The 25,827-nt window shown below is 43.7% G+C and overlaps 1 protein-coding gene across 2 annotated transcripts in view; it reads left to right on the top strand.

The window, feature by feature from the left end:
- prpf4ba (pre-mRNA processing factor 4Ba) overlaps nt 1-20,184 on the top strand; it is a 35,005-nt gene extending 14,821 nt beyond the window's left edge. Inside the window, exons 4-15 of one of the 2 annotated variants that reach the window (XM_024139111.1) lie at nt 789-941; nt 1,155-1,236; nt 5,191-5,389; nt 6,281-6,354; nt 7,043-7,133; nt 8,345-8,492; nt 9,915-10,052; nt 13,996-14,149; nt 16,529-16,643; nt 17,071-17,222; nt 17,439-17,525; nt 18,212-20,184. In XM_024139111.1, coding sequence (XP_023994879.1) covers nt 789-941; nt 1,155-1,236; nt 5,191-5,389; nt 6,281-6,354; nt 7,043-7,133; nt 8,345-8,492; nt 9,915-10,052; nt 13,996-14,149; nt 16,529-16,643; nt 17,071-17,222; nt 17,439-17,525; nt 18,212-18,418 — 1,600 coding nt within the window. In that variant the 3' untranslated portion in view covers nt 18,419-20,184. Of the gene's footprint in view, nt 1-788; nt 942-1,154; nt 1,237-5,190; nt 5,390-6,277; nt 6,355-7,042; nt 7,134-8,344; nt 8,493-9,914; nt 10,053-13,995; nt 14,150-16,528; nt 16,644-17,070; nt 17,223-17,438; nt 17,526-18,211 lie in introns of both variants that reach the window. The other variant, XM_024139108.2, reaches the window with a different exon arrangement.
- The last annotated feature ends 5,643 nt before the right edge of the window (nt 20,185-25,827 follow it).

Genomic DNA, 25,827 nt, shown 5'->3' with positions numbered 1-25,827 from the left:
GAGGGAGGAATGGATGGGGCCATGTATCCGGAGATCTTGGCCAACAACCTCCTTCCTCAGTAAGAGCATTGAAGATGGGTCGTGGCTGGGTCTTCCAGCATGACAACGACCGAAGCACAACGCCTGGCAAACTAAGGAGGGGCTCCGTAAGAAGCATCTCAAGGTCCTGAAGTGGCCTGCCTAGCCATCTCCAGACCTGAACCCAATAGAAATCTTTTGGAGGGAGCTGAAACTCCGTATTGCCCAGCGACAGCCCCGAAACCTGAAGGATCTGGAGAAGATGCTGTAGGGAGGGAGTGGGCAAACCCTGCTGCAGTGTGTGCAAACCTAGTCAAGAACTCAGGAAACGTATGATCTCTGTAATTGCAAACAAAGGTTTCTGTACCAAATATTAAGTTCTGCTTTTCTGATGTATCAAATACTTATGTCATGCAAAAAAATGCAAATTAATTACTTAAAAATCATAAATGTGATTTTCTGGATTTTTGTTTTAGATTCCGTCTCTCATAGTTGAAGTTGTACTATGATAAAAATTACAGACCTCTACATGCTTTGTAAGTAGGAAAACCTGCAAAATCGGCAGTGTATCAAATACTTGTTCTCCCCACTGTATATATATATACATTTTAGAATAAGGCTGTATCGTAACAAAATGTGGAAAAGGGGAAGGGGTCTGAATACTTTCCGAATGCACTGTGTATCATTAATTGAAATGACCATTGAACATCGGGAAATCTTACATATTGCACCTGGCTTTTGCTTTTCTCTCCTGTGACRCTTCTACGTAGGTCATTGGATCGGGACAGGATGGGACGGAGGCCGCAGTGGGGTTCCCGATCCCAGGAGGGGAGGCAGAGACTGAGCCGGGACAGAGAGGACAAGTTCAAGGGCAGCCTCTCGGAGGGAATGAAGGTCGACAAGGAGGKCTCTGAAGATGAAGTGTAGGCAGTTCACTTGGGATGTAATTTTAGTTGCTTACTGTTTCCCTCTGACGTGTTGAATGGATGGTTCATACACAAATGATACAACATTTATCCATTTCAATGTCATTCATTTAATCACACACCATTTTTAGCAATATAAGCTTTTGTCTATGGGTGTGGGGTGGARGACCACATTGTATGTGTGTGTTGACGTGGTTTGTCCTGTAATAGGCTGGAAGATTACGATGTGGATGAGGACGACGAGGAGGCTCTCATCGAACAGAGGAGGCTACAGCGTCTGGCCATCGTCCAGGTGGGTAAAAAGACGTATGACGTCATCATCATCCCCTCTGCACCGACCTAACTTAACCAGAGCCACACAGCCATGTTGCTACAATATGTATTTTAACCTTTCTTTATTGGCTATTGTCATGCACAGCATGCAAACATGACACACATAGCTGTTTGATTGTTAGTTCAACAATTCGAATGGCATTGGACACTGTGTGCAGTGCCTATACTCTGACCACAACCCTAATCCCAGGTTTTGTTTTGCTTAGTGCCAAGGGAGTCAATTAAAATGCTTAATGGCACGCCCACCTTTTCATTGGCTGATCGGGTCATGGTCTGTTGATCACATTAGTTTCTGATTGTTGTGTAATAGGACTACATCGGTAGGCAGGAAGAAGGCTGGGCTGAGCGTCAGAGAGGGAGGAAAGGCAGTGTATTCTGTATTCCTGGAAAATGCAACCTCTCACTCTCCCTGTCCACCAACCTCGCTCTCCCTGTCCACCAACCTCATTCTCTCGCTCTCTGCCTATCCACAAACCTCGCTCTCTCTCTCCTTGTCCACCAACAACCAGAATTCCTGTAGGCCCTTCCCTCCCAGCACACCACTAAGAATACCAATAATTATGACCATATAGAGATGATTTTGTATGCACAATTTTACAATTTTATTGTTTTATTATTTAGAAAAGGGTGCAAATTTTCAAATGTATCATGTTTATAATCACTGGAGAATAAACTGGATGAGCTCCGATTGTGACTATCCTATCAACGTGATCTGGAGTACTGTAATATCCTATGTGGTGTGTRTCTTTGTTAACAACTCGTGCTCGTCAAATTAAGGACGTCTTGAGGTTCTGCTCGACGGCATTAGAATACCTCACGATAAGCTGTAGACCATACTATTTACAAAGTTTTCATCTATATTTTTCGTAGCTGTCTATTTACCACCACAAACCGATGCTGGCAATAAGACCGCACTCAACGAGCTGTATAGGGCCATAAGCAAACATGAAAATGCTCACTCAGAGGTGGTGCTCCTAGTGGCCGGTGAATTTAATGCAGAGAAACAGAAATCAGTCTTACCTCATTTCTACCAGCATGTCACCTTTGCAGATACCGGTGAAAAAACTAGATCACCTTTACTCCACACACAGAAAACTTGGCCATCATTTGGCAAATCTGACCATAACTATATCCTCCTGCTTACAAGCAAAAACTCAAAAAGGAATTACCAGTGACGCCCTCAATACGGAAGTGGTCCGATGAAGCAGATGCTAAMCTACAGGACTGTTCTGCAGACTGTAGTATGTTCCGGGAGTCATCTGATGGCATTGAGGAGTTCACCACATCGTTCATCGGCTTCATTAATAAGTTCATCAATGGTGTCGTCCCCACAGCGACCGTACGTACATATCCCAACCAGAAGCCATGGATTACAGGCAACACCGGCTAGAACCACCGTTTTCAAGGAGTATGGACACTAATCCGGAATCCCGCTACACACTCCGACGAACCGTCAAACAGGCAAAGCATCAATACAGGACTAAGATCGAATCCTACTACACTGGCTTTGTGTGGCAGGGCTTGCAAACTATCACGGATTACAAAGGAAAACTGTGTCCCTGTGCACAAGTACGCCAAGTTATTCAGTCTAAATGACTATCGCCCCTTTAGCACTCACATCTGCAGTCATGAAATGCTTTGAAAGGTTGGTCATGGCTCACATCAACACCATCATACCAGATATTCTGGACCCACTCCAATTCGCATAATGCTCCAACAGATCCACAGATGATGCAATCTCTATTGCACTCCACACTGCCCTTTCACACCTGGACAAAATAAACACCTATGTGAGAATGCTGTTCATTGACTACAGCTCAACGTTCAACACCATAGTGCCCTCAAAGCTCATCACTAAGCTAAGGACTCTGGGACTAAACATCTCCCTCTGCAACTGGATCCTGGACTTCCTGACGGGCCGTCCCCAGCTGGTGAGGGTCYGCAACAACACATCCGCCAAATGGCTACCGGGACTATTTGCATTAACCCCCATTTTATGCACTGGCTCTATGCACACTCGCTAGACTCTACCCACATTCTACACCTGCTTAAACTAATAACACACAAACAATTATACATTTTCATGTCTTTATTGAACACACCGTATAAACATTCACAGTGCAGGGTGGGAAAAGTATGTYATCCCTTGAATTTAATAACTGGTTCCCCCTCCTTTGGTTGAGGTTATTGCTGCCAAACTTTTTCTGTAGTTGCGGATCAGACCTGCACAATTGTCGAGAGGAATTTTGGACCATTCCTCTTTACAAAACTGTTTCAGTTCAGCAATATTCTTGGGATGTCTGGTGTGAACTGCTCTCTTGAGGTCATGCCACAGCATGTCAATCGGGTTGAGATCAGGACTCTGACTGAGCCACTCCAGAAGGCAACAGGACAACGACCCAAAACACAGAAGTTTTGGGTCGTTGTCCTGTTGCATCACCCAACTTCTGTTGAGCTTCAATTGGCGGACAGATAGCCTTGCATTCTCCTGCAAAATGTCTTGATAAACTTGGGAATTCATTTTTCTGTTGATGATAGCAAGCTGTCCAGGGCCTGAGGCAGCAAAGCAGTCCCAAACCATGACGCTCCCTCCACCATACTTTACAGTTGGGATGAGGTTTTGATGTTGGTGTGCTGTGCCTTTTTTCCACACATAGTGTTGTGTCTTCCTTCCAAACAACCCAACTTTAGTTTCATCTGTCCACAGAATATTTTGCCAGTAGCGCTGTGGAACATCCAGGTGCTCTTTTGCGAACTTCAGATGTGCAGTAATGTTTTTTTTTTACATTAATGGGTTCTTCCGTGGTGTCCTCCCATGAAAACCATTCTTGTTTAGTGTTTTATGTATCATAGACTCGTCAACAGAGATGTTAGCATGTTCCAGAGATTTCTGTAAGTCTTTAGCTGACACTCTTCTTCTTAACCTCATTGAGCATTCTACGCTGTGCTCTTGCAGTCATCTTTGCAGAACGGCCAATCCTAGGGAAGTAGCAACAGTGCTGAACTTTCTCCATTTATAGACAATTCGTCTAGACAAAAGACAACAATTCTTAATCTTAGGTCTTCTGAGATCAATCTTTTTCGAGGCATGGTTCACATCTGGCAATGCTTCTTGTGAATAGCAAACTCAAATGTTGTGAGTGTTTTTTATAGGGCAGGGCAACTCTAACCAACATCTCAAATCTCGTCTCATTGATTGGACTCCAGGTTAGCTGACTCCAATTAGCTTTTGGAGAAGTCATTAGCATAGGGGTTCACATACATTTTCCAAACTACACTGTTAATGTTTAAATTACGTATTCAATATAGACAAGAAAAATACAACAATTTGTGTGTTATTAGTTTAAGCAGACTGTGTTTGTCCATTGTTGTGACTTAGATGAAGATCAGATCAAATTTTATGACAAATATATGCAGAAATCCAGGTAATTCCAAAGGGTTCACATACTTTTTCTTGCCACTGTACGCTCTCACACACACACACACAGACATGTGCATACTTTCACACTTTCAGTCTTACACACTCCACACACGTTGCTCTTGTGGATTATCCTGATTGCCGAGTCACTTTTACCCCAAGCTACTTGTACATATTACATCAATCACCTCTACTACCTCGTACCCCAGCACATCGACTCCATATCGGTACGCCTCTTTATTGTTCTTTTGTGTGTGTGCTACTTTATTTTCTTTCTTTTAAACTCTGCATTGTTGGTTAAGGGCTCGTAAGCATTTCCAGGGTAAAGTCTACACCGGTTGTGTTCAGTGCATGTGACACATAAAATTAGATTTTGATTTGACATGTGCACTGTGTGCGTATGTATTTGTGTGTGTCTGTTTTTATACATATTCTTGTGCCTGTGCTTGCATATTTTTGCTGACGTGTGTGTGTGTGTGTTTTTTCTTTGAACAGAAGTACAAGGGAGGGAACGAGGACAGTAACATGTCGGAGCCCGGCAGCCCGCAGAGCAGCCAYCGCAGCCGCTCGCCCTCGCCAGACGACATCCTGGAGCGCGTGACGGCCGACGTCAAAGAGTACGAGCGGGAAAACATGGACACCTTTGAAGAAAACATCAAGGCTAAGCACAACCTCATCGAACAGGAGAAAGATGGTAAACAWATGTGCTGTATATTTGTGTGTGTGTGTACATCAGACCTGTCAACTAAGACATAGACCTTTGTGAAATACTTTCAATTAATTGATCTACGCTTGGTACATTATGGAAACCATAGATTACTCTGCTGTTAATACCATGAAGTGTCTGACCCAGGTGGGTGTTTGTCTGATACAGTAGTAGCAGAAACACTCGCCATATTTTGTTTGTCTGATGTAGCAGCAATTGCAGGCTCAGTAGTAGTTGTCAGAGTAGTAGTAGTGATTCAGAAGTGGAAAGGGAAAGGGGATACCTAGTCAGTTGTACAACTGAATGCATTTAACCCAACCCCCTCTGAATCAGAGAGGTGCGGGGGGCAGCCTTAATCGACATCCACGTCTTCAGCGCCCGGGGAACAGTGGGTTAACTGCCTTGCTCAGGGCCCGGGGAACAGTGGGTTAACTGCCTTGCTCAGGGCCCGGGGAACAGTGGGTTAACTGCNGCCCGGGGAACAGTGGGTTAACTGCCTTGCTCAGGGCCCGGGGAACAGTGGGTTAACTGCCTTGCTCAGGGCCCGGGGAACAGTGGGTTAACTGCCTTGCTCAGGGGCAGAATGACAGATTTTTACCTTGTCAGCTCTGGGATTCGATCCAGCAACCTTTCGGTTACTGGCCCAACGCTTCTACCCACCAGGGTACTTGGACGTTGATCGATTTCAAATATAGTTCATAAGTCTATTACTCAATTACTTATTATTATGATGTTAATTTCTCACGTACTCTATGACTTCTTAATCAATGAAATAGATATATATTTTAAAGTCATATTGACATCAGCAGTTGTGTCAAAGTGCTTTTACAGTTTTAACAGTGCTTGAGATTAAACTCTACTCCCATTCTTTCCTAGAAGGAACCAACCCCAAAAAACCCTCCGCCCCCGACATGTTTACTGAATCGGATGACATGTTCGCCGCCTACTTTGACGTGAGTACTCCTCCTGTTGCTTTGATTCCATTGCGTAGTTTGGACTCTGACCACCATTGACTTGTGCCAATGTCTCTTCAACTTTTTTTTTTTTTTACTTTTTTTTTATGAAGTTGTCTATGGAATAGGATCCTGTCAGATAGGGTTGCTAAGAGTGGTGTCCGTGTCTCGGGGCGGCCTTGTATTATCACTGTCCAAACACGCGTCTGTCAGCGGGTAACTTTAGACCGGGCCACAGCGTTTTCTCTGCTGACCTTTCTGTGAGGCGAATGAGAACTGGCTAGTCRGATTTGAGTCGAGATAAGCCCACAAGTTGGGACTTTTGCGTAAATCATTTGTTGATGTCTGTTGCGGGACCAAAAGTTTGTCGCGTCAATCTCAAGTCAGAATACCATCTCAACTGTGGTTTTGTATTGTAGCCTGACAGTCAGACCTTGGTTCAAATAGTATGTTTTTTCTTTCAAATACTTTGAGCGTTTAAATGTGCCTGCATGGGGTGCCAGATGGACAGCATTTACACTTTTGGGACTGTTCCTTTGGTTCCATTGCACTAGGCAAGCTCAATCAAGCACAGATTCCCATCAGAATAATAACTGATTTCTTAAAAGGGGGAGAAAAAAAAACTAACATTGGAAAAACCATTTGGTCTCCCGTCATACTAACACCAAGTGATTTGTGGCCACTGCAGAGTGCAAGGTTTCGAGCAGCAGGTATCGGGAAGGACTTTAAGGAGAACCCCAACCTCCGAGACAACTGGACAGACGCAGAGGGATACTACCGTGAGTCCATGTGGCATTAAAGCTCCTTATTTTGTTCCTTCATTTGTTTGTTAGCTTATTCATTCATTTTATCACTACTGAACAAAAAATATATAAAACTTGCAACAATTTCAAAGATTTTACTGAGTTACATTTCATATAAGGAAATCAGTCAATTGAAATGAATTCTTTAGGCCCTAATCTATGGATTTCACATGACTGGGCAGGGGTGCAGCCATGGGTGGGCCTTGGAGGGCACCCACTGAGGGGCCAGGCTCAGCCAATCAGAATGAGTTTTTCCCTACAAAAGGGCTTTATTACAGACAGAAATACTCCTCAGCACCCCCCCCCCCCAAATAGGATTTTTGTGCAGATGGAATATTTCTGGGATCTTTTATTTCAGTTCATGAAACATGGAACTAACCCTTTACATGTTGCATTTTTATATTTTATGTTGGATGTTTATTTATAATCCGGTCTCTGACATTGCGTGTTCTGATATTTCTTAATGTCTGTGTGTGTTTTTTTAGTTTTTTTTTTACTGCTAGATATTACTTTTAGAGCTAGAGGAACAAGCATTTCACTGCAGCTGCTATAACATCTGCACATCTGTGTACGTGACCAAAAAACTTTGATTTGCCCGAAAATGTGAAGATGGTTGTTTACATGCAAATTGCCATTTCTTGTTGGTCACTAATTCAAACAACAAGGAGGATCAGAATCTGTTTTACTCGCCTGCTACATCGGACGCGTAACTTTTGCTTAGCGTGAGACGCTCCTGTTCAGTTCAACAAGTCCTGAGCGTAACCGTGCTTGAGCATAATATTCAGTTCTGGTTCTATTTTCAAGGTTTCGACATGCAGCTCACGCCTGAGAGCAAAAGGATATTGTGGCTAGCGTTCTGCTCGCACTGACCAAAAGTTACTCTTCCAGTGTAGCAAAAATAAAGTGTGTTAGGCTACTGGATTTATGTTGAATTTTATTTTTTATTATTCTTCCTAATGGCGCAACCATAGAGCAAGCTCACTTGCCCGGCTGCCATGAATCCCATAAATTGTCAGTCTTTCACCTAAACATTGGGAATGAACCATAAAGATATGTTTTAGGCCTACTGGAATTCTTTGCAGTTTTTTGTTTACTTGCTCCAGGCAACAGGGCAACGCTTAAGGTCAATCCCTACTTATTCATAACCAATTAGCTAATACATTCAATGTCTTTTTGCTATTTGACAGGACTCAATATCGGGGAGAAACTGGACAAGCGGTACAGTGTGTACGGCTACACGGGGCAGGGCGTGTTCAGCAACGTCATCCGAGCCCGTGACGTGGCCCGCGCCAGCCAGGAGGTTGCTATTAAGATCATTCGGAACAACGAGCTCATGTGAGTGTCGTTTACCAATAGCTAATCTTGCACCCGGTTCAGTAGGCAGAAAACGTTTTGAAACCGGGGAGATACTACCTGCTGTTCATTGACTACAGCTCAGCGTTCAACACCAAGCTCATCACTAAGCTAAGGACCCTGGGATTAAAACACCTCCCTCTGCAACTGGATTCTGGACTTCCTGGCGGTCTGCCCCCAGGTTGATTCTTTTTTTTTTTGGATCCCCATTAGCTGACGCCAATGGCGACAGCTAGTCTTCCTGGGGTCTGACACATTACGAAAAATACATTAGAAAAAGTGGTGAGGGTAGGCAACAACACATCCGCCAAGGGGGCCCCTCAGGGGTGCGTGCTTAGTCCACTCCTGTACTCCCTGTTCACCCACGACTGCATGGCCACGCAAAACTCCAACACTAAGTTTGCTGACGACACGATAGTGGTGATCACAGAGGATGAGCTGGCCTATAGGAGGGAGGAGGTCAGAGACCTGGCAGTGTGGTGCCTGGACAACAACTTCTCCCTCCATGCCAGCAAGACAAAGGAGCTGATCGTGGACTACAGGAAATGGAGCACGCTCCCATTCACATCGACGTGGCTGTAGTGGAGCGGGTCTAGAGCTTCAAGTTACTCTGTGTCCACATCACGAAGGATCTATCATGGTCCACATACGCCAACAGTCGTGAAGAGGGCATGACAACGCCTCTTCCCCCTCAGGAGAATGAGAAGATTTGGCTTTGGCCCTCAGATCCTCAAAAGGTTCTACAGCTGCGCCATTGAGAGCATCTTGACTGGCTGCATCACCGCTTGGTATGTCAACTGCTTGGCATCCGACCACAAGGCGCTACAGAGGGTAGTGTGTAAAGCCCAGTACAGCGCTCCCTGCCATCCAGGACCTCCAATACCAGGGGAAGGCCCTAAACATTTTCAGACACCAGCCACCCATGTCCTAGACTATTCTCTCTGCTACCGCACGGCAAGCAGTACCGATGCACCAAGTCTGGAACCAACTGTACCCTGAACAGCTTCTTCTACCCCCAAGCCATAAGACTGGTTAATAATTAGTCCGGTTTGGTTAACTATTTAACTATCTGCGTTGACCCTTTTTTTTCTTTTTTGCACTCATTTGTTTTGACTCATCACATACACTGCTGTTACTGTATTATCTGTCACTGTATTCCTAGTTCCATATCTATGTCAGTTACTATTGTGGGTAGATATTGGGTGTACAGGCTTTTTGTTTTAGCCCTGCTCGAACACACCGGATTCCACTAACCTCTACTTGATTATCTGAGTCAGGTGTGTCAGAGCAGGGCTGGAACCAAAAGCCTGTCCACCCAATAGCTCTCCAGGGGGACCTGTCCTACTGGCACACCAGTGTGTCCATGACTTTAGACTCATCGAAGTGGTCTCTCTGTCCCAAAAGGCAGAAGACTGGGCTCAAGGAGCTGGAGTTCCTGAAGAAACTCAACGATGCCGACCCTGACGACAAGTTCCACTGCCTGCGCCTCTTCCGACACTTCTACCACAAGCAGCACCTCTGCCTGGTTTTCGAGCCTCTCAGGTACACCCTCCAGGTTACTGGCACCCCTAGTTTGAGAACAGTGTTTCTCTTCTCATTGTATAGGCAGGGTGGGCCTAGGGCTTTTGCGGTCACGAAATGTTGTCAGACGGTGATTGTCAAGCAAATAATTGTCGGTTTCACGGTAATTGGCTTAATTAATGAACACATTTAGCATCTCCTGGCTTCAAGCCATTGATGCAGACCTTTTGAACATCTACATTTTAAAAAGTCTAATACGTTCATTTAATATAGCCTACACCTTAATAATAAAGCCATTATTTATTTTATACAGGTTTAAAGAAGCATGGTTTGAAGAACATGTGGTCTATTTCAGAACAGAATAGCATACTCTTGAGTTGTCCTGATGTGGCTATGCCAAATGGCTGTGGGCTACACTAGTTCATTTAGCAGACAAGATTTTGCTTAGAATTCCGGCATTATTTTATAGTAATTAAGAATAAAATTGAACAAAGCTGAATAAAATAAAGGATATTTTCTCCAAATGATTTGAAGAAGTGCTGAGTTGTGTTGAGCGGTTAACAAATAAACAAAGAAATGGGTATTCTTATACATTAATAACTCTAAATTAAGCATAACTTTAGTTGTTCTACAAACGTCGGGCTATATGTTTTGATTTTTAATACATTTTAATGCTGTATGATCCTCCTCTTTTTAGTAAAGGCCATCACTCTGTTTTCTTGCACAATTGCATAGCCTGTAGAGATGTTGCGCAACATAAGCTCATGGGCTCTTAAGTGTTTTTAATTAGATTTTCGATCACATTTGCATTGACGTCATAGTGATTAGAGGGACAATAGAGTGCTGAGTACCAGGCAGTTAGCAAGTTTAGTAGGCTACTAATGACCAGCAGCGGCATCAGAGCTTGGAGAAGCATAATTACCTTGACTTAACAAGGTAAGTACCGCTGGTCACCGCGGTCACCGCAACACTCCTAGGTGGGCCACTTGCGCGTAGGTTTGCTCTCCCTGTGTTAAAGAATGTGGTTTCAATTGATCATTTTGGTTGTAAAAGCCTTAGCTGCTGGAGATGGAGTCTGAAAAGAGGTGGCCTTATTGGTGCGAAGAGGCTGTTTTGAAGTCTGAGGGAGTCTGCTGCTCTCTGTCCTAGGGGTGGGGGAAATCGATATGGAATGGTGATATTATTTTTGCCCATTTTATATCAATACTGTGACTCCCAAGTATCGATTTWTTTWTTTTTTTTAATTGCTAGGCAGTTAACGTTAGCTAGCACTAGTCGGCTGGCTGTACCTGCAAAATACTTCCAGTATTTCTCGTCCTATAGCTTGTTCTTTTTAAACACTAGAACCGCTTGGCCTTTCATCCTACAGGTACCCGCTAGAGAACGTTGCCGGTCATCTCGTTTAGCAACAGATGCATATCAACCCACAAGGTGCTGAAACATAAACACCAACGCTTGATAAATAGTGCATCAACTATTGTAAAGGATTAGTTGCACGAAGAGATATTTGTGGAACTATATCAATAACAACAATAGTTATTTGTTTTTTATAGTCAAGGATATGTTTTTGTCCTCGAAAAAAAGCATAGGCCTATAGCCTATTTTAGTTTCCCTTAAAATGGATTACACTAATGTTTTTAATTGTATCAACCTTATTTGTAGATTAAATTAGTAATAGAGTTATAGTAATTAATAAAGTCCAGTTACAGCTTCTTTTGACAAAGTAGAAAACAAAAAATATATAATATAACCAGCCAGGTGCACAGGTGAAATGATTTGCTATATATTCCTAAACAAAGGCAGCTGTGCATGATCAATTGTAAAGGTTGAATTACCTAAATAAATAGCATATTTTTAAGTTTATAATGTTATTTGTTTTTGCTTAGTTAGCCAGAGAAATACTGCTGCGTGGACGGTTATGTGCTGAATTGAATGCAAGGACAGCACGTATATTCTTGGAAAATGTGACATTTGGAAAGAGAGCTGCACCTCTTGAATTATGGGAGTTATGTGTCATAGAAACTGCTCTTTCTGATACCTTTTAGAAATCCAAAATGTTTTTCCTGCATTTGACTGAAGGAGGATTTGTGATTCTCCATTCCATGCATTTGTAAATTACAAGATTCACCCATTTCTTCATGTACAATTTGACAGCTGATAGGCCTAATATTGTCACTCATCAGATTATTGTCAAATTAATCTTGTCTATAGGCTAACTGTTATGTGTGAAATTAGTTTCGGTATCGTTGAGGTGTAGTTTCGATGGGCCAGCTGTGCCGTCTGACTGGCATCGTTTTACTTCCTGCTCATCAACTTAGAGTCAAGGATATGTTTAGCATTATTCTAAAGGCCTACTGCAACAAAACGCATGTTTTTGTTTCCCTTACAATTCATTTGATTAGTAATAGAGTTATAGTAAATATAAGTCTTGTAACAGCTTTTTTTTTTTTTTTTTCGTAAAAGAGAATGGTATCAAGCCTCAAGGTGCTTAATCAAATGATAAACATGAGTACCAACGCTGATCAATAGGCATAACACACACTCATCATTATACTACAGTTATACTATATAATCAATTAAATCAACCTCTTCACCCTCATCATTCAGTTAGGCCTAATTTCATTTCAATTGTGTGAAGTAAGGTGCACAATGATCGCCCATTCATCCATTTTGTCATTCATTCAGTGAGGAGGAGAGAGACAGCGCTTGGCTGGGTACCAACATCCTACAGCGCATTGTCTTGGGTAAAATTAGGTAAAAAGGATCAATACTTTTCTGTTAGATTTTTTTTATTTTATTCAGACAATAGAGTCATGTAAAATACAAAAGTATCGTGAGGTCCCTGGCAATTTCCAGCACAACTCTGTCCCATGTTTTACCGCTGAGTAGATATTGTTTTCGTTCTAACCAGGATCTCAATTCTTTTTAGCGCAAACGGATTACTAAACTGTCATGAAAGGGCTCCATATTCCCTACATAGTGCACTACTTCTTCTGTGGTTAGAAAGTAGTGCACTGACTACTTCTTCTGTGGTTAGAAGTAGTGCACTGCTTCTTCTTCTGTGGTTAGAAGTAGTGCACTGCTCTTCTTCTGTGGTTAGAATAGTGGCACTGCTTCTTCTTCTGTGGTTAGAAGTAGTGCACTGCTTCTTCTTCTGTGGTTAGAAGTAGTGCACTGCTTCTTCTTCTGTGGTTAGAAGTAGTGCGCTAAAAACAAATCATATTTTATTGGTCACATACACGTGTTTAGCAGATGTTATTTCGTATGGAACGAAATGCTTGTGTTTCTAGCTCCAACAGTGCAGTAATATCTAACAATTTCACAATACACACTTCTAAAAGAATGGAATTAAGAATATATAAATATGGCCTKCCGGGTGGCGCAGTGGTCTAGGGCACTGCATCGCAGCGCTAGCTGCGCCACCAGAGTCTCTGGGTTCGCGCCCAGGCTCTGTCGCAGCCGGCCGCGACCGGGAGGTCCGTGGGGCGACGCACAATTGGCCTAGCGTCGTCCGGGTTAGGGAGGGTTTGGCCGGTAGGGATATCCTTGTCTCATCGCGCTCCAGCGACTCCTGTGGCGAGCCGGGCGCAGTGCGCGCTAACCGAGGGGGCCAGGTGCACAATGTTTCCTCCGACACATTGGTGCGGCTGGCTTCCGGGTTGGAGGCGCGCTGTGTTAAGAAGCAGTGCGGCTTGGTTGGGTTGTGCTTCGGAGGACGCATGGCTTTCGACCTTCGTCTCTCCCGAGCCCGTACGGGAGATGTAGCGATGAGACAAGATAGTAATTACTAGCGATTGGATACCACGAAAAGGGGGTAAAATGTATATATATATTTTTTTTAAGAATATATATTTATATATAATATATTTGGACGAGCAATGTCGGCACTATTTAGGGAATAGGGTGCCATTTTGTGACTCGCACCTATATTGTATGTGGTGTCTCTCTACTCTCTCCTCCTCAGTATGAACCTGCGCGAGGTGCTGAAGAAGTATGGCAAAGACGTGGGCCTCCACATCAAGGCGGTACGCTCCTACAGCCAGCAGCTCTTTCTGGCCCTGAAGCTGCTCAAACGTTGCAACATCCTTCACGCCGACATCAAACCTGACAATATCCTGGTGCGTCACCTCTAACCCACCGTAGCCCCAGAGGGAGACAGTCACCTCTAACCCACCGTAGCCCCAGAGAGAGACAGTCACCTCTAACCCACCGTAGCCCCAGAGAGAGACAGTCACCTCTAACCCAGCCCGTAGCACTCCAGAGGAGAACAGTCCCTCCTAGACCCACCGTAGCCCCAGAGAGAGACAGTCACCTGCTAACCCACCCGTAGCCCAGAGAGAGACAGTCCACTTCTAACCACCGTGCACCCAGAAGAGAGACAGTCACTTCTAACCCACCGTAGCCCAGAGAGGACAAGTCACTTCTAACCCACCGTAGCCCAAGAGAGAACATGTCACTTTGTAACCCACCGTAGCCCCAGAGAGACAGTCACTTCTAACCCACCGTAGCCCAGAGAGAGACAGTCACTCTCTAAACCCCTAGCTAAGCCCCAGAGAGGACAGTCACTTCTTAAACCCAGCCGTAGCCCCAGAGAGAGACAGTCCTTTCTAACCCACCGTAGCTCCAGAGAGAGACAGTCACCTCTAACCACCGTTAGCCCCAGGAGAGAGTCACCTCTAACCCACCGTAGCCCCAGAGGAAGACAGTCACCTCTAACCCACCGTAGCCCCAGAGAGAAGACAGTCACCTCTAAACCCACCGTAGCCCCAGAGAGAAGACAGTCACTTCTAACCCACCGTAGCCCCAGAGAGAGTCATCCTCTAAACCCACCGTAGCCCCAGAGAGAGACAGTCACTTCTACACCACCGTAGCCCCAGAGAGACCGTCACTCTAAACCCACCGTAGCCCCAGAGAGAGACAGTCACTTCTAACCCACCGTAGCCCCAGAGAGAGACAGTCACCTCTAACCCACCGTAGCCCCAAGAGAGACACGTCACTCTAACCCACCGTAGCCCCAGAGAGAGACAGTCACCTCTAACCCACGTAGCCCCAGAGAGAGACAGTCACCTCTAACCCACCGTAGCCCCAGAGAGAGACAGTCACCTCTAACCCTCGTAGCCCCAGAGAGAGACAGTCACCTCTAACCCACCGTAGCCCCAGAGAGAGACAGTCACTCTAACACCGTCGTAGCCCAAGAGAGACAGTCACCTCTACCCCCGTAGCCCCAGAGAGAGACAGTCACCTCTAACCGCAGTAGCTCCCAGAAGAAGACAGTCACCTCTAACCCACGTAGTCCAGAGAGAGACAGTCACCTCTACCACCGTAGCCCAGAGAGAGACAGTCACCTCTAACCCACCGTAGCCCCAGAGAGACAGGTCACTCTAACCCACCGTAGTCCCAGAGAGAGAACAGTCACCTTCTAACCCACCGTAGCCCCAGAGAGAGAGACAGTCACTACTAACCACACCGTAGCCCCAGAGAGACAGAGACAGTCACCTCTAACCCACCGTAGCCCAGAGAGACAGTCATCTCTAACCCACCGTAGCCCAGAGAGACAGTCACCTCTAACCCACGTAGCCCCAGAGAGAGACAGTCACCTCTAACCCACCGTAGCCCAGAGAGAGACAGTCACTCTCTAACCCCCGTAGCCCAGGAGAGAGACAGTCACCTCTAACCCCACCGTAGCCCCAGAGAGAGACAGTCACCTCTAACCCACCGTAGCCCAGAGAGAGACAGTCACCTCTAACCGCACGTAGCCCCAGAGAGAGACAGTCACTAACCCACTGTAGCCCAGAGCAGAGACAGTCACTTCTAACGCCACCGTAGCCCCAGAGAGAGACAGTCCACCTCTAACCCACCGTGGCCCCAGAGAGAGACAGTCACCTCTAACCCACCGTAGCCCCAGAGAGAGACAGTCACTTCTAACCCACCGTAGCCCCAGAGAGAGCAGTCACCTCTAACCCACTGTAGCCCCAGAGAGAGCAGTCACTCTAACCCACGTAGCCCAGAGAGAGACAGTCATCCTCTAACCCACCGTAGCCCCAGAGAGACACAGTCACCTCCTAACCCACCGTAGCCCAGAGAGAGCAGTCAGCTTCTAACCCACCGTAGCCCCAGAGAGAGACAGTCACCTCTAACCCACCGTAGCCCCAGAGAGAAGATTTTAACAAACATTCAATGCAGAATAAATGTTTTTAAAGTAGTTTGTATATTTCTGAACAATCCATCATGATATGATGCCTTGTTGGTATTATGACCCGCTTGCGGAGATAACTGTCACCTTTTGATCAGGGCACTCTACCCTTACCAGTTTCTCCCGGTCACATGACGGGCCATAGCCCAGTGGACCTCGGTTCAGTCTAATTGAACCCACCCAGTGTGAACAATGTTCTGTTTGACGGGGCTTGATGTCACCTTTGATCTTTTTAAACCTGTTGGCTGGAGTTTTATATAGGTCAAGTGGCATATATATTTTTTTAGTGGTTTGTTTTCAACAGGTGAACGAGTCGAAAACCATCCTCAAGCTCTGCGACTTTGGTTCAGCGTCGCACGTGGCAGAGAATGACATCACTCCCTACCTGGTTAGCCGGTTCTACAGGGCGCCGGAGATTAGTGAGACTCCTCTTTTCATGTCTTTTCCTACTTTTCTCTTTTGTTTTCTTCTCCTCTGTTCTTTTTTTTAATCCTGTCACGACCTTTGACCTGGAGAGCTATTGGGTTCAGGCTTTTCCTCCAGCCCAGCTATATTCAACTAATCACCTGCTCATCAAGTCCTTGATTGGTTGAATTAGTGCATTCAGCAGCTCTCCACGACCAATTGGAGATCAATGCTGTAGGTCTTAACTTGTAGGGAAAATTGTAGGGAAACTAAACTTTCATGTTTAGTACGTAAAATAGGCAGGGGCTACTTTTTTCCCCCGTTATAAAACTTTTTGAATCTTTTTGAAACGGTGTGCCCTTATGAACACAACACTTATCAAACATACTAATTTGCCATAGTTTGTCCCAAGTCCCCTAAAGCCTGTATCTGTCTTTGCAGTCATCGGGAAGCCTTACGACTACGGCATCGACATGTGGTCCGTTGGCTGCACTCTGTATGAGCTGTACACGGGCAAGATCCTTTTCCCAGGGAAAACCAACAACCACATGATTAAGCTCGCCATGGACCTCAAGGGCAAGATGCCCAACAAGGTCAGACCAATATCCACCAACCAAAGAAAAACTCTCCCTTCACCCTACTAAGGGACATTTTACAGCAAGAAAAACAATTTATTCAGAAGTGTTACTGAAATTCCAATTTTAAAAAGAATCTGATGAATCTAAAATCTGAGTTTCCGGTTATTTCCTGACTGGAATCATTTGAAATGGAATTGACCCCCAACTCTAGTATCTTTCTATCCTGCACAGATGATCAGGAAAGGCGTTTTCAAGGACCAGCATTTTGACCAGAACCTCAACTTCCTGTACACCGAAGTAGACAGAGTGACTGAAAGGGTATGAGGTTATTGTTTTCTCTCTTGTCTCAGTGGGAATGTTAATGGATACCCCCTCTAGTAGCAGTCAACTGATCTTGTTTCTTCTTGGGAATGTTGCTTTTCCACATTCTTTCCATTCTGTGGATAGTAAGCTAAGCCATGTGTCTGTATTTTTAAGGACCTTACTTTCCTGAAGATGACTCTAAAACCTTGTGATCTGTTAAAAAAAAAGTAAAACGAACCTCAAATGTTGTGATGTATCGATTTATGTCCATCTCATCTCTATGGTGTCATTGCTCCTTCTGTTCTCTTACTCCTTTTCCACATCTCTCCCCCCTCTTTCTCCCACTATTTTTCTCTCTCTTTCTCTCCCCCTCTTTTCATTCTCCTTTTCCTCCTATTCCAACCCCCCCCTTCTGTGTCTCTGCTAATTTTCTCTCTACCATCTTTGTTTTCTTCACTCATTTCTCTCTTCTTTTAAAACCGTTTTATTTTCCTCTTTCCTTTTCTCTCTCTTCTTTTAAAAACGTTTTATTTTCCTCCCTGGGTCTTTTTTGACTCTGATCTCTTGCCCCGTCCAACTCCACACCACTTATCTGTTCCGCTTCTCATCCCAACTCTTTTTCTCTCTCTCTCTCTCCTGCCCTCCCTCCCTCGCTCTCCCCCCTCCCCCACTTGTTTTTCTTCTGTCCCACCCATTCACAGGAGAAGGTGACAGTGATGAGCACCATCAACCCCACCAAGGAGCTGCTGGCTGACATGGTGGGCTGCCAGCGTCTGCCCGAGGACCAACGCAAGAAGGTGGCCCAGCTCAAGGACCTGCTGGACCAGACCCTTATGCTGGACCCGGCCAAGAGGATCAGCATCAACCAGGCCCTGCAGCACCCCTACATCCAGGAGAAGATCTTCTGAGCATCTCCTACTGTACCACTCAGTCATGCATTGATTGATTGACACATGCAGAAGCTAGTACTGAGTCCCTAGTTTGACTATGGTTGGACCCCACCCCAGCCCAAGAAATTGATTTATTTGAGCTGGCAGACTCTGCTGATGGAGAGGAAGTAGTATTATCTTTCTTCCCCCGTTTGAACCACACACACACACACACACACACACACACACACACACACACACTCTCTCCCGTTTTTCATCGATCTTCTGGATTGTATAAATAACCATAGTAGGGCTCCTGGCAGAATGCCTGCTGCACAGCATATGTTCAGTCTCAGCCTACCTGCAAGTCAGATAGTTCTGTCTCCATTATAAGCCCTCTATCTCATGGACAGTAAGCCACTCGAGTTGGACTTTCATCCAATCACATCTTCCATTTTTTGATTGGCCTCTTGCAGGTGACTGAAGGTGGATGATATTTTTTGCTGTACATTTTTTTTAATTCTGATTGGGTTAAGTAAAATGTTAATTCTGATTGTTGGGACGGGTTAGTCAAATGTTAATTCTGATTGGGTTAGTCAATTGTTCATTCTGATTGTAGGGACGGGTTAGTCAAATGTTCATTCTGGTTGTTGGGAAGAGTTTTTGAGTTAACGGTCATTCATGAGTTGCCAAGGCTGTGACAAGCAGGGAGGGTAACCCAATGCCCTTACCCTTTTGAATGGGATGTTCGTACAGTGAGTAGACTAAACTCCTGCAACCTTGGCAGCTCCTTTGACTTACTGTTACCTGTGATGTGGTGCAGGGCCAGCATAAATGATGTCTATATCCGCGTCTCTCCCAGGTATTGAAAGCCCCGAGCGCTCCCCTACCCAGCCCGTCCCCACATCCTGGTGTCTGTGCAGGTCCTGGTCCGCATGCCCGTTCTGCTGCTGCCTGTAGGTCTGTCAGTGCCGAAAACCCAAACGGTTGGGGGGTCCTTGGGTTCTACTTGAGCACACCTGCAGGGATGGCCCCTCATGTTTAAAGCAGGTTGTATACCACTTTCAGTACATTGAAGGTAAGCTATCCCCCCCGCCTAGAAAAAAAACTCAACTCATCAACTTCAACTGGTTATTACCTTTCTATGTTTATTGTTTTGATATATTACACATGGTTTTAGCCAGATGTCCCTGTAGACATGGTTTACCTTCCTCCAGGGTATCTCTTACATGTCAAGAAACATGGTTTCTATAAGACAACTATATATTTCTTAAGCATAAAACAAATCACTATGGCAAAGATTGGATTTAAAAAAAATCCAAATCAGTCACGCATCCAAATTGTAGAGAGGAAATTGGATCGGGGGGGGGGGGGCTTTATCCAACAAGCTGTCACCTTCAGTGTACTTCCCTTAATGCAACAGCTACGTTTTATTTGCTCTACTGGGTAATGAATACCTTTTTATTTTTCTCTCTCTCTGCGTTCCCTTTACGGTGTTACGATGTTAGAAACTGTGAGGATAGCGGTCTTGCTACGTACACAAAAGCATGTGTTGAAATTGTTTCTAGGTGTGTTCTCTCTAAAAAAACAAAATAAGACTATGTAAGTGTTTTGTTTCCCTCTGCTATCTGTCATTGGTTTTCATGTTTTGTATGACCATGTTGTCTTTTGATACAGGGATATTCCTGCACTGAGCTTTGAGTCTGCTTGTTATGAGCGGTAATTGCCTCTACTTTATTTGGTGTTATATATATATGTTCTCATAGGACCAAAGCAGAAATAAAACAGCCTGAATGAGTAGCTAATGCAGTATGTATGCCTTTTCCATAAAATGTCTTCCCTACATACAAATGCCAATGTTCAGGCCCCTTAAAGTGTCAACAATGAACTGAAATGCGTTCTGTTTAAAATCCACCAAACCTAAACTAAGAATACTTTGGTGTTCAGCAACTTTTAGGCTGGAATCCAAACTTGAGATCTGTGCGCCAAAAGTTGACACGTACAGATCAAAAGTTAGGATTCGGGCCCTTACATGCTAGATTTAGTTCAAACCAAAGGAGCAGAAGACAACATCATTTTTGTGTGCTGTTTCACTGACGCTGATTGTTTGTGCTGTTTTTCCCCACAATGATGTTTCCTGTGGTGGCTGAGAGCGAGACAGTCCAGCACTTCCTTCTCCAGCCCGGCCTCCACTTTCAGAGAGACAAGACCTCCACAAGGCCCCTTATCAAGGTCATTTCTGATGGCATGTGTAGATACTAAAAGCCGTAAGCTATAGAAATAAATAGTCGCAAACTCGTATAACTCCCAGTGACTCTATTTAGTTGTATAGCTCCCAGTTAATTTGCCGATAGTCAGCACCTCTACACTAATGTTCTCTGGGGGTGCTCCAGCTTTTTATTAGATACTAAAAGCCAACAACACTGGGGGTAATGTAAAATACAATATGGGGAATTCATTTTGCTTACTGTTTTCCGGGAAGGCATTTGTCATAGACACTCACCCACACTCAACCATTAAAAAGTTGTGGTTCCAAATGTTTCCTTCTCACAAAATGTTAAGGCTTGATCGTTGTATTCGTCTACACATGACCGACACTTTCTGGTTAACAAAGTGTCATTCCAAGATGCACATGTACCTGAGTGTGTTTGGTTACGCATATGGCTCTAAACTGGTTCCAGATTGCCACAAGGCGTCAGGTAGCTTGACTTGTAACTGTCAAAGTTGAACCACCAGGCGTCAGGTAGCTTGACTTGTAACTGTCAAAGTTGAACCACCAGGCGTCAGGTAGCTTGACTTGTAACTGTCAAAGTTGAACCAAAATACTTGTTCATTATTTCTCTATATGTTCTAGGTGCCGCCCTTTTAGAGAAGAGTCTCGCAAGGAACCTCCTCTGGACAAAGGTTTCTGTTCTGGAGAGAGTTAACTGTATTTGTAAAGGTGGACTCATCAATATGACAGCATCATACAAAGCGGGGGAAATTCCTGCATACAGAAATGAACAGCAGCATTCAAATCTTCTGACACTGACACTTGTTTCCCCATGTGGGCAAAGCTCAAGGGAGGGTACAAATTAGGAAGAGGCAAATGTGGCAGTCTTGGCAGATTATTATTCCATCGTTGATGTCTGTAAGCAGGAAGACGGGGGCATGTGTGATGATGTCATTTTGCATAAGTCAATTGTTAGTAGACATCTCATGACCTGACATTTTCAAATATGCTATCAGTAACTACTTAATTTATCATAATGAGTCACTATTAGACACATTGTTATTATAATGAGTCACTATTAGACACATTGTTATTATAATGAGTCAGTATTAGACACATTGTTACCATAATGAGTCAGTATTAGACACATTGTTACCAAAATGAGTCACCATTAGACACATTGTTACCATAATGAGTCACCATTAGACACATTTATCATAATGAGTCACTATTAGACACATTGTTACCATAATGAGTCACTATTAGACACATTTATCATAATGAGTCACTATTAGTCACATTGTTATTATAATGAGTCACTGTTAGACACAMTGTTACCATAATGAGTCAGTATTACACGTTATCATAATGAGTCAGTTAGACACATTGTTATTATAATGAGTCAGTGTTAGACACATTGTTATCGTAATGAGTCACTATTAGAGCACATTGTTATAGTAATGAGTCACTGGTTAGACACATTGGGTTTATGTAAATGAGTCAGTGTTGACACATTGTTATTCGGTAATGAGTCACTTGTTAGACACTATTGTTTACCCTGGTTTCTGTTAGATAACCATGCGCTTCAGGCTGGTTTCCTTAGGTACCCACATCTGGTGTATCCGTCATAGATGGGGGTCAGTGTCTCTATTATGAGATCATCGAGTTGGCTTAATCAATCCTCATAAATTGAGTGACACTGTTAGAATGGCAGTACAAATACACACAATGGAACAGTTTCGTTTAATCAGAGTTGAAATCGATCACTGTTCAGACAACATCTCGTTAATACTGTAATGAGGACACTCAGTGTTTGAGAGATCCTACAACTATGTTATCTGACTCAATTTATGGTATGAGTAATCAAAACTGTTAAGGTGTCTAACATCCACTATTGTACCAGTAATGAGTCACTTGTTTAGAACACATTGTTATTATATATGAGTCAGTGTTAGATACCCACACTTATTGTGGAATCATAATGAGTCAGTTAGACAACATTGGTTATTTTAGACATCTCATTGAGACGCAGTGATATGAAAAACATCTATGTGTTCTAACAGTGACCATTACGGTAACAATGTGTCTAACAGTGACTCATTACGATAACAATGTGTCTAACACTGACTCATTACGATAACAATGTGTCTAACAGTGACTCATTACGATAACAATGTGTCTACATTAGTGACTCATTACGATAACAATGTGTCTACAACTGACTCATTATAATAACAATTGTGTCTAACTGACTCGACTGCATTCATAGATAACGTGTAATACTGACTCATTATGGTAAACATGTGTCTAACAGTGACTCATTATAATAACAATGTGATAATAGTGACTCATTATGATAAATGTGTCTAATAGTGACTCATTATGGTAACAATGTGTCTAATAGTGACTCATTATGATAAATGTGTCTAATGTGACTCATTATGGTAACAATGTGTCTAATGGTGACTCATTTTGGTAACAATGTGTCTAATACTGACTCATTATGGTAACAATGTGTCTAATACTGACTCATTATAATAACAATGTGTCTAATAGTGACTCATTATAATAACAATGTGTCTAATAGTGACTCATTATGATAAATTAATAGTTACTGATAGCATATTTGAAAATGTCAGGTCATGAGATGTCTACTAACAATTGACTTATGCAAAATGAATCATCACACATGCCCCCGTCTTCCTGCTTACAGACATCAACGATGGAATAATAATCTGCCAAGACTGCCACATTTGCCTCTTCCTAATTTGTACCCTCCCTTGAGCTTTGCCCACATGGGGAAACAAGTGTCAGTGTCAGAAGATTTGAATGCTGCTGTTCATTTCTGTATGCAGGAATCCCCCCGCTTTGTATGATGCTGTCATATTGATGAGTCCACCTTTACAAATACAGTTAACTCTCTCCAGAACAGAAACCTTTGTCCAGAGGAGGTTCCTTGCGAGACTCTTCTCTAAAAGGGCGGCACCTAGAACATATAGAGAAATAATGAACAAGTATTTTGGTTCAACTTTGACAGTTACAAGTCAAGCTACCTGACGCCTGGTGGTTCAACTTTGACAGTTACAAGTCAAGCTACCTGACCCTGGTGGTTAAACTTTGACAGTTACAAGTCAAGCTACCTGACGCCTTGTGGCAATCTGGAACCAGTTTAGAGCCATATGCGTAACCAACACACTCAGGTACATGTGCATCTTGGAATGACACTTTGTTAACCAGAAAGTGTCGGTCATGTGTAGACGAATACAACGATCAAGCCTTAACATTTGGTGAGAAGGAAACATTTGGAACCACAACTTTTAATGGTTGAGTGTGGGTGAGTGTCTATGACAAATGCCTTCCCGGAAAACAGTAAGCAAAATGAATTCCCCATATTGTATTTTACATTACCCCAGTGTTGTTGGCTTTTAGTATCTAATAAAAAGCTGGAGCACCCCCAGAGAACATTAGTGTAGAGGTGCTGACTATCGGCAAATTAACTGGGAGCTATACAACACTAAATAGAGTCACTGGGAGTTATACGAGTTTGCGACTATTTATTTTATAGCTTACGGCTTTTAGTATCTACACATGCCATCAGAAATGACCTTGATAGGGGCCTTGTGGAGGTCTTGTCTCTCTGAAAGTGGAGGCGGGCTGGAGAAGGAAGTGCTGGACTGTCTCGCTCTCAGCCCACAGGAAACATCATTGTGGGGAAAAACAGCACAAACAATCAGCGTCAGTGAAACAGCACACAAAAATGATGTTGTCTTCTGCTCTTTTGGTTTGAACTAAATCTAGCATGTAAGGGCCCGAATCCTAACTTTTGATCTGTACGTGTCAACTTTTGGCGCACAGATCTCAAGTTTGGATTCCAGCCTAAAAGTTGCTGAACACCAAAGTATTCTTAGTTTAGGTTTGGTGGATTTTAAACAGAACGCATTTCAGTTCATTGTTGACAACTTTAAGGGGCTGAACATTGGCATTTGTATGTAGGGAAGACATTTTATGGAAAAGGCATACATACTGCATTAGCTACTCATTCAGGCTGTTTTATTTCTGCTTTGGTCATGAGAACATATATATATAACCAAAATAAGTAGAGGCAATTACCGCTCATAACAAGCAGACTCAAAGCTCAGTGCAGGAATATCCCTGTATCAAAAGACAACATGGTCATACAAAACATGAAAACCAATGACAATAGCAGAGGGAAACAAACACTTACATAGTCTTATTTTGTTTTTTAGAGAGAACACACCTAGAAACAATTTCAACACATGCTTTTGTGTACGTAGCAAGACCGCTATCCTCAAGTTTCTAACATCGTAACACCGTAAAGGGCAGCAGAGAGAGAGAAAAATAAAAAGGTATTCATTACCAGTAGAGCAAATAAAACGTAGCTGTTGCATTAAGGGAAGTACACTGAAGGTGACAGCTTGTTGGATAAGCCCCCCCCCCCGATCCAATTTCCTCTCTACAATTTGGATGCGTGACTGATTTGGATTTTTTTTAAATCCATCTTTGCCATAGTGATTTGTTTTATGCTTAAGAAATATATAGTTGTCTTATAGAAACCATGTTTCTTGACATGTAAGAGATACCCTGGAGGAAGGTAAACCATGTCTACAGGGCATCTGGCTAAAACCATGTGTAATATCAAAACATAAACATAGAAAGGTAATAACCAGTTGAAGTTGATGAGTTGAGTTTTTTTTTAGGCGGGGGATAGCTTACTTCAATGTACTGAAAGTGGTATACAACCTGCTTTAAACATGAGGGGCATCCCTGCAGGTGTGCTCAAGTAGAACCAAGGACCCCCAACCGTTTGGGTTTTCGGCACTGACAGACCTACAGGCAGCAGCAGAACGGGCATGCGGACCAGGACTGCACAGACACCAGGATGTGGGACGGGCTGGGTAGGGAGCGCTCGGTTTCAATACCTGGGAGAGACGCGGATATAGACATCATTTATCTGGCCCTGCACCACATCACAGTAACAGTAAGTCAAAGGAGCTGCCAAGGTTGCAGGAGTTTAGTCTACTCACTGTACGAACATCCCATTCAAAGGGTAAGGGCATTGGTTACCCTCCCTGCTTGTCACAGCCTTGGCAACTCATGAATGACCGTTAACTCAAAAACTCTTCCAACAACCAGAATGAACATTTGACTAACCGTCCCTACAATCAGAATGAACAATTGACTAACCCAATCAGAATTAACATTGACTGAGTCGTCC

Source organism: Salvelinus sp. IW2-2015, unplaced genomic scaffold, assembly GCF_002910315.2.
Source record: "Salvelinus sp. IW2-2015 unplaced genomic scaffold, ASM291031v2 Un_scaffold1681, whole genome shotgun sequence".
In the NCBI taxonomy this organism is placed as follows: domain Eukaryota; kingdom Metazoa; phylum Chordata; class Actinopteri; order Salmoniformes; family Salmonidae; genus Salvelinus; species Salvelinus sp. IW2-2015.
This window is presented reverse-complemented; position numbering and strand designations above follow the sequence as displayed.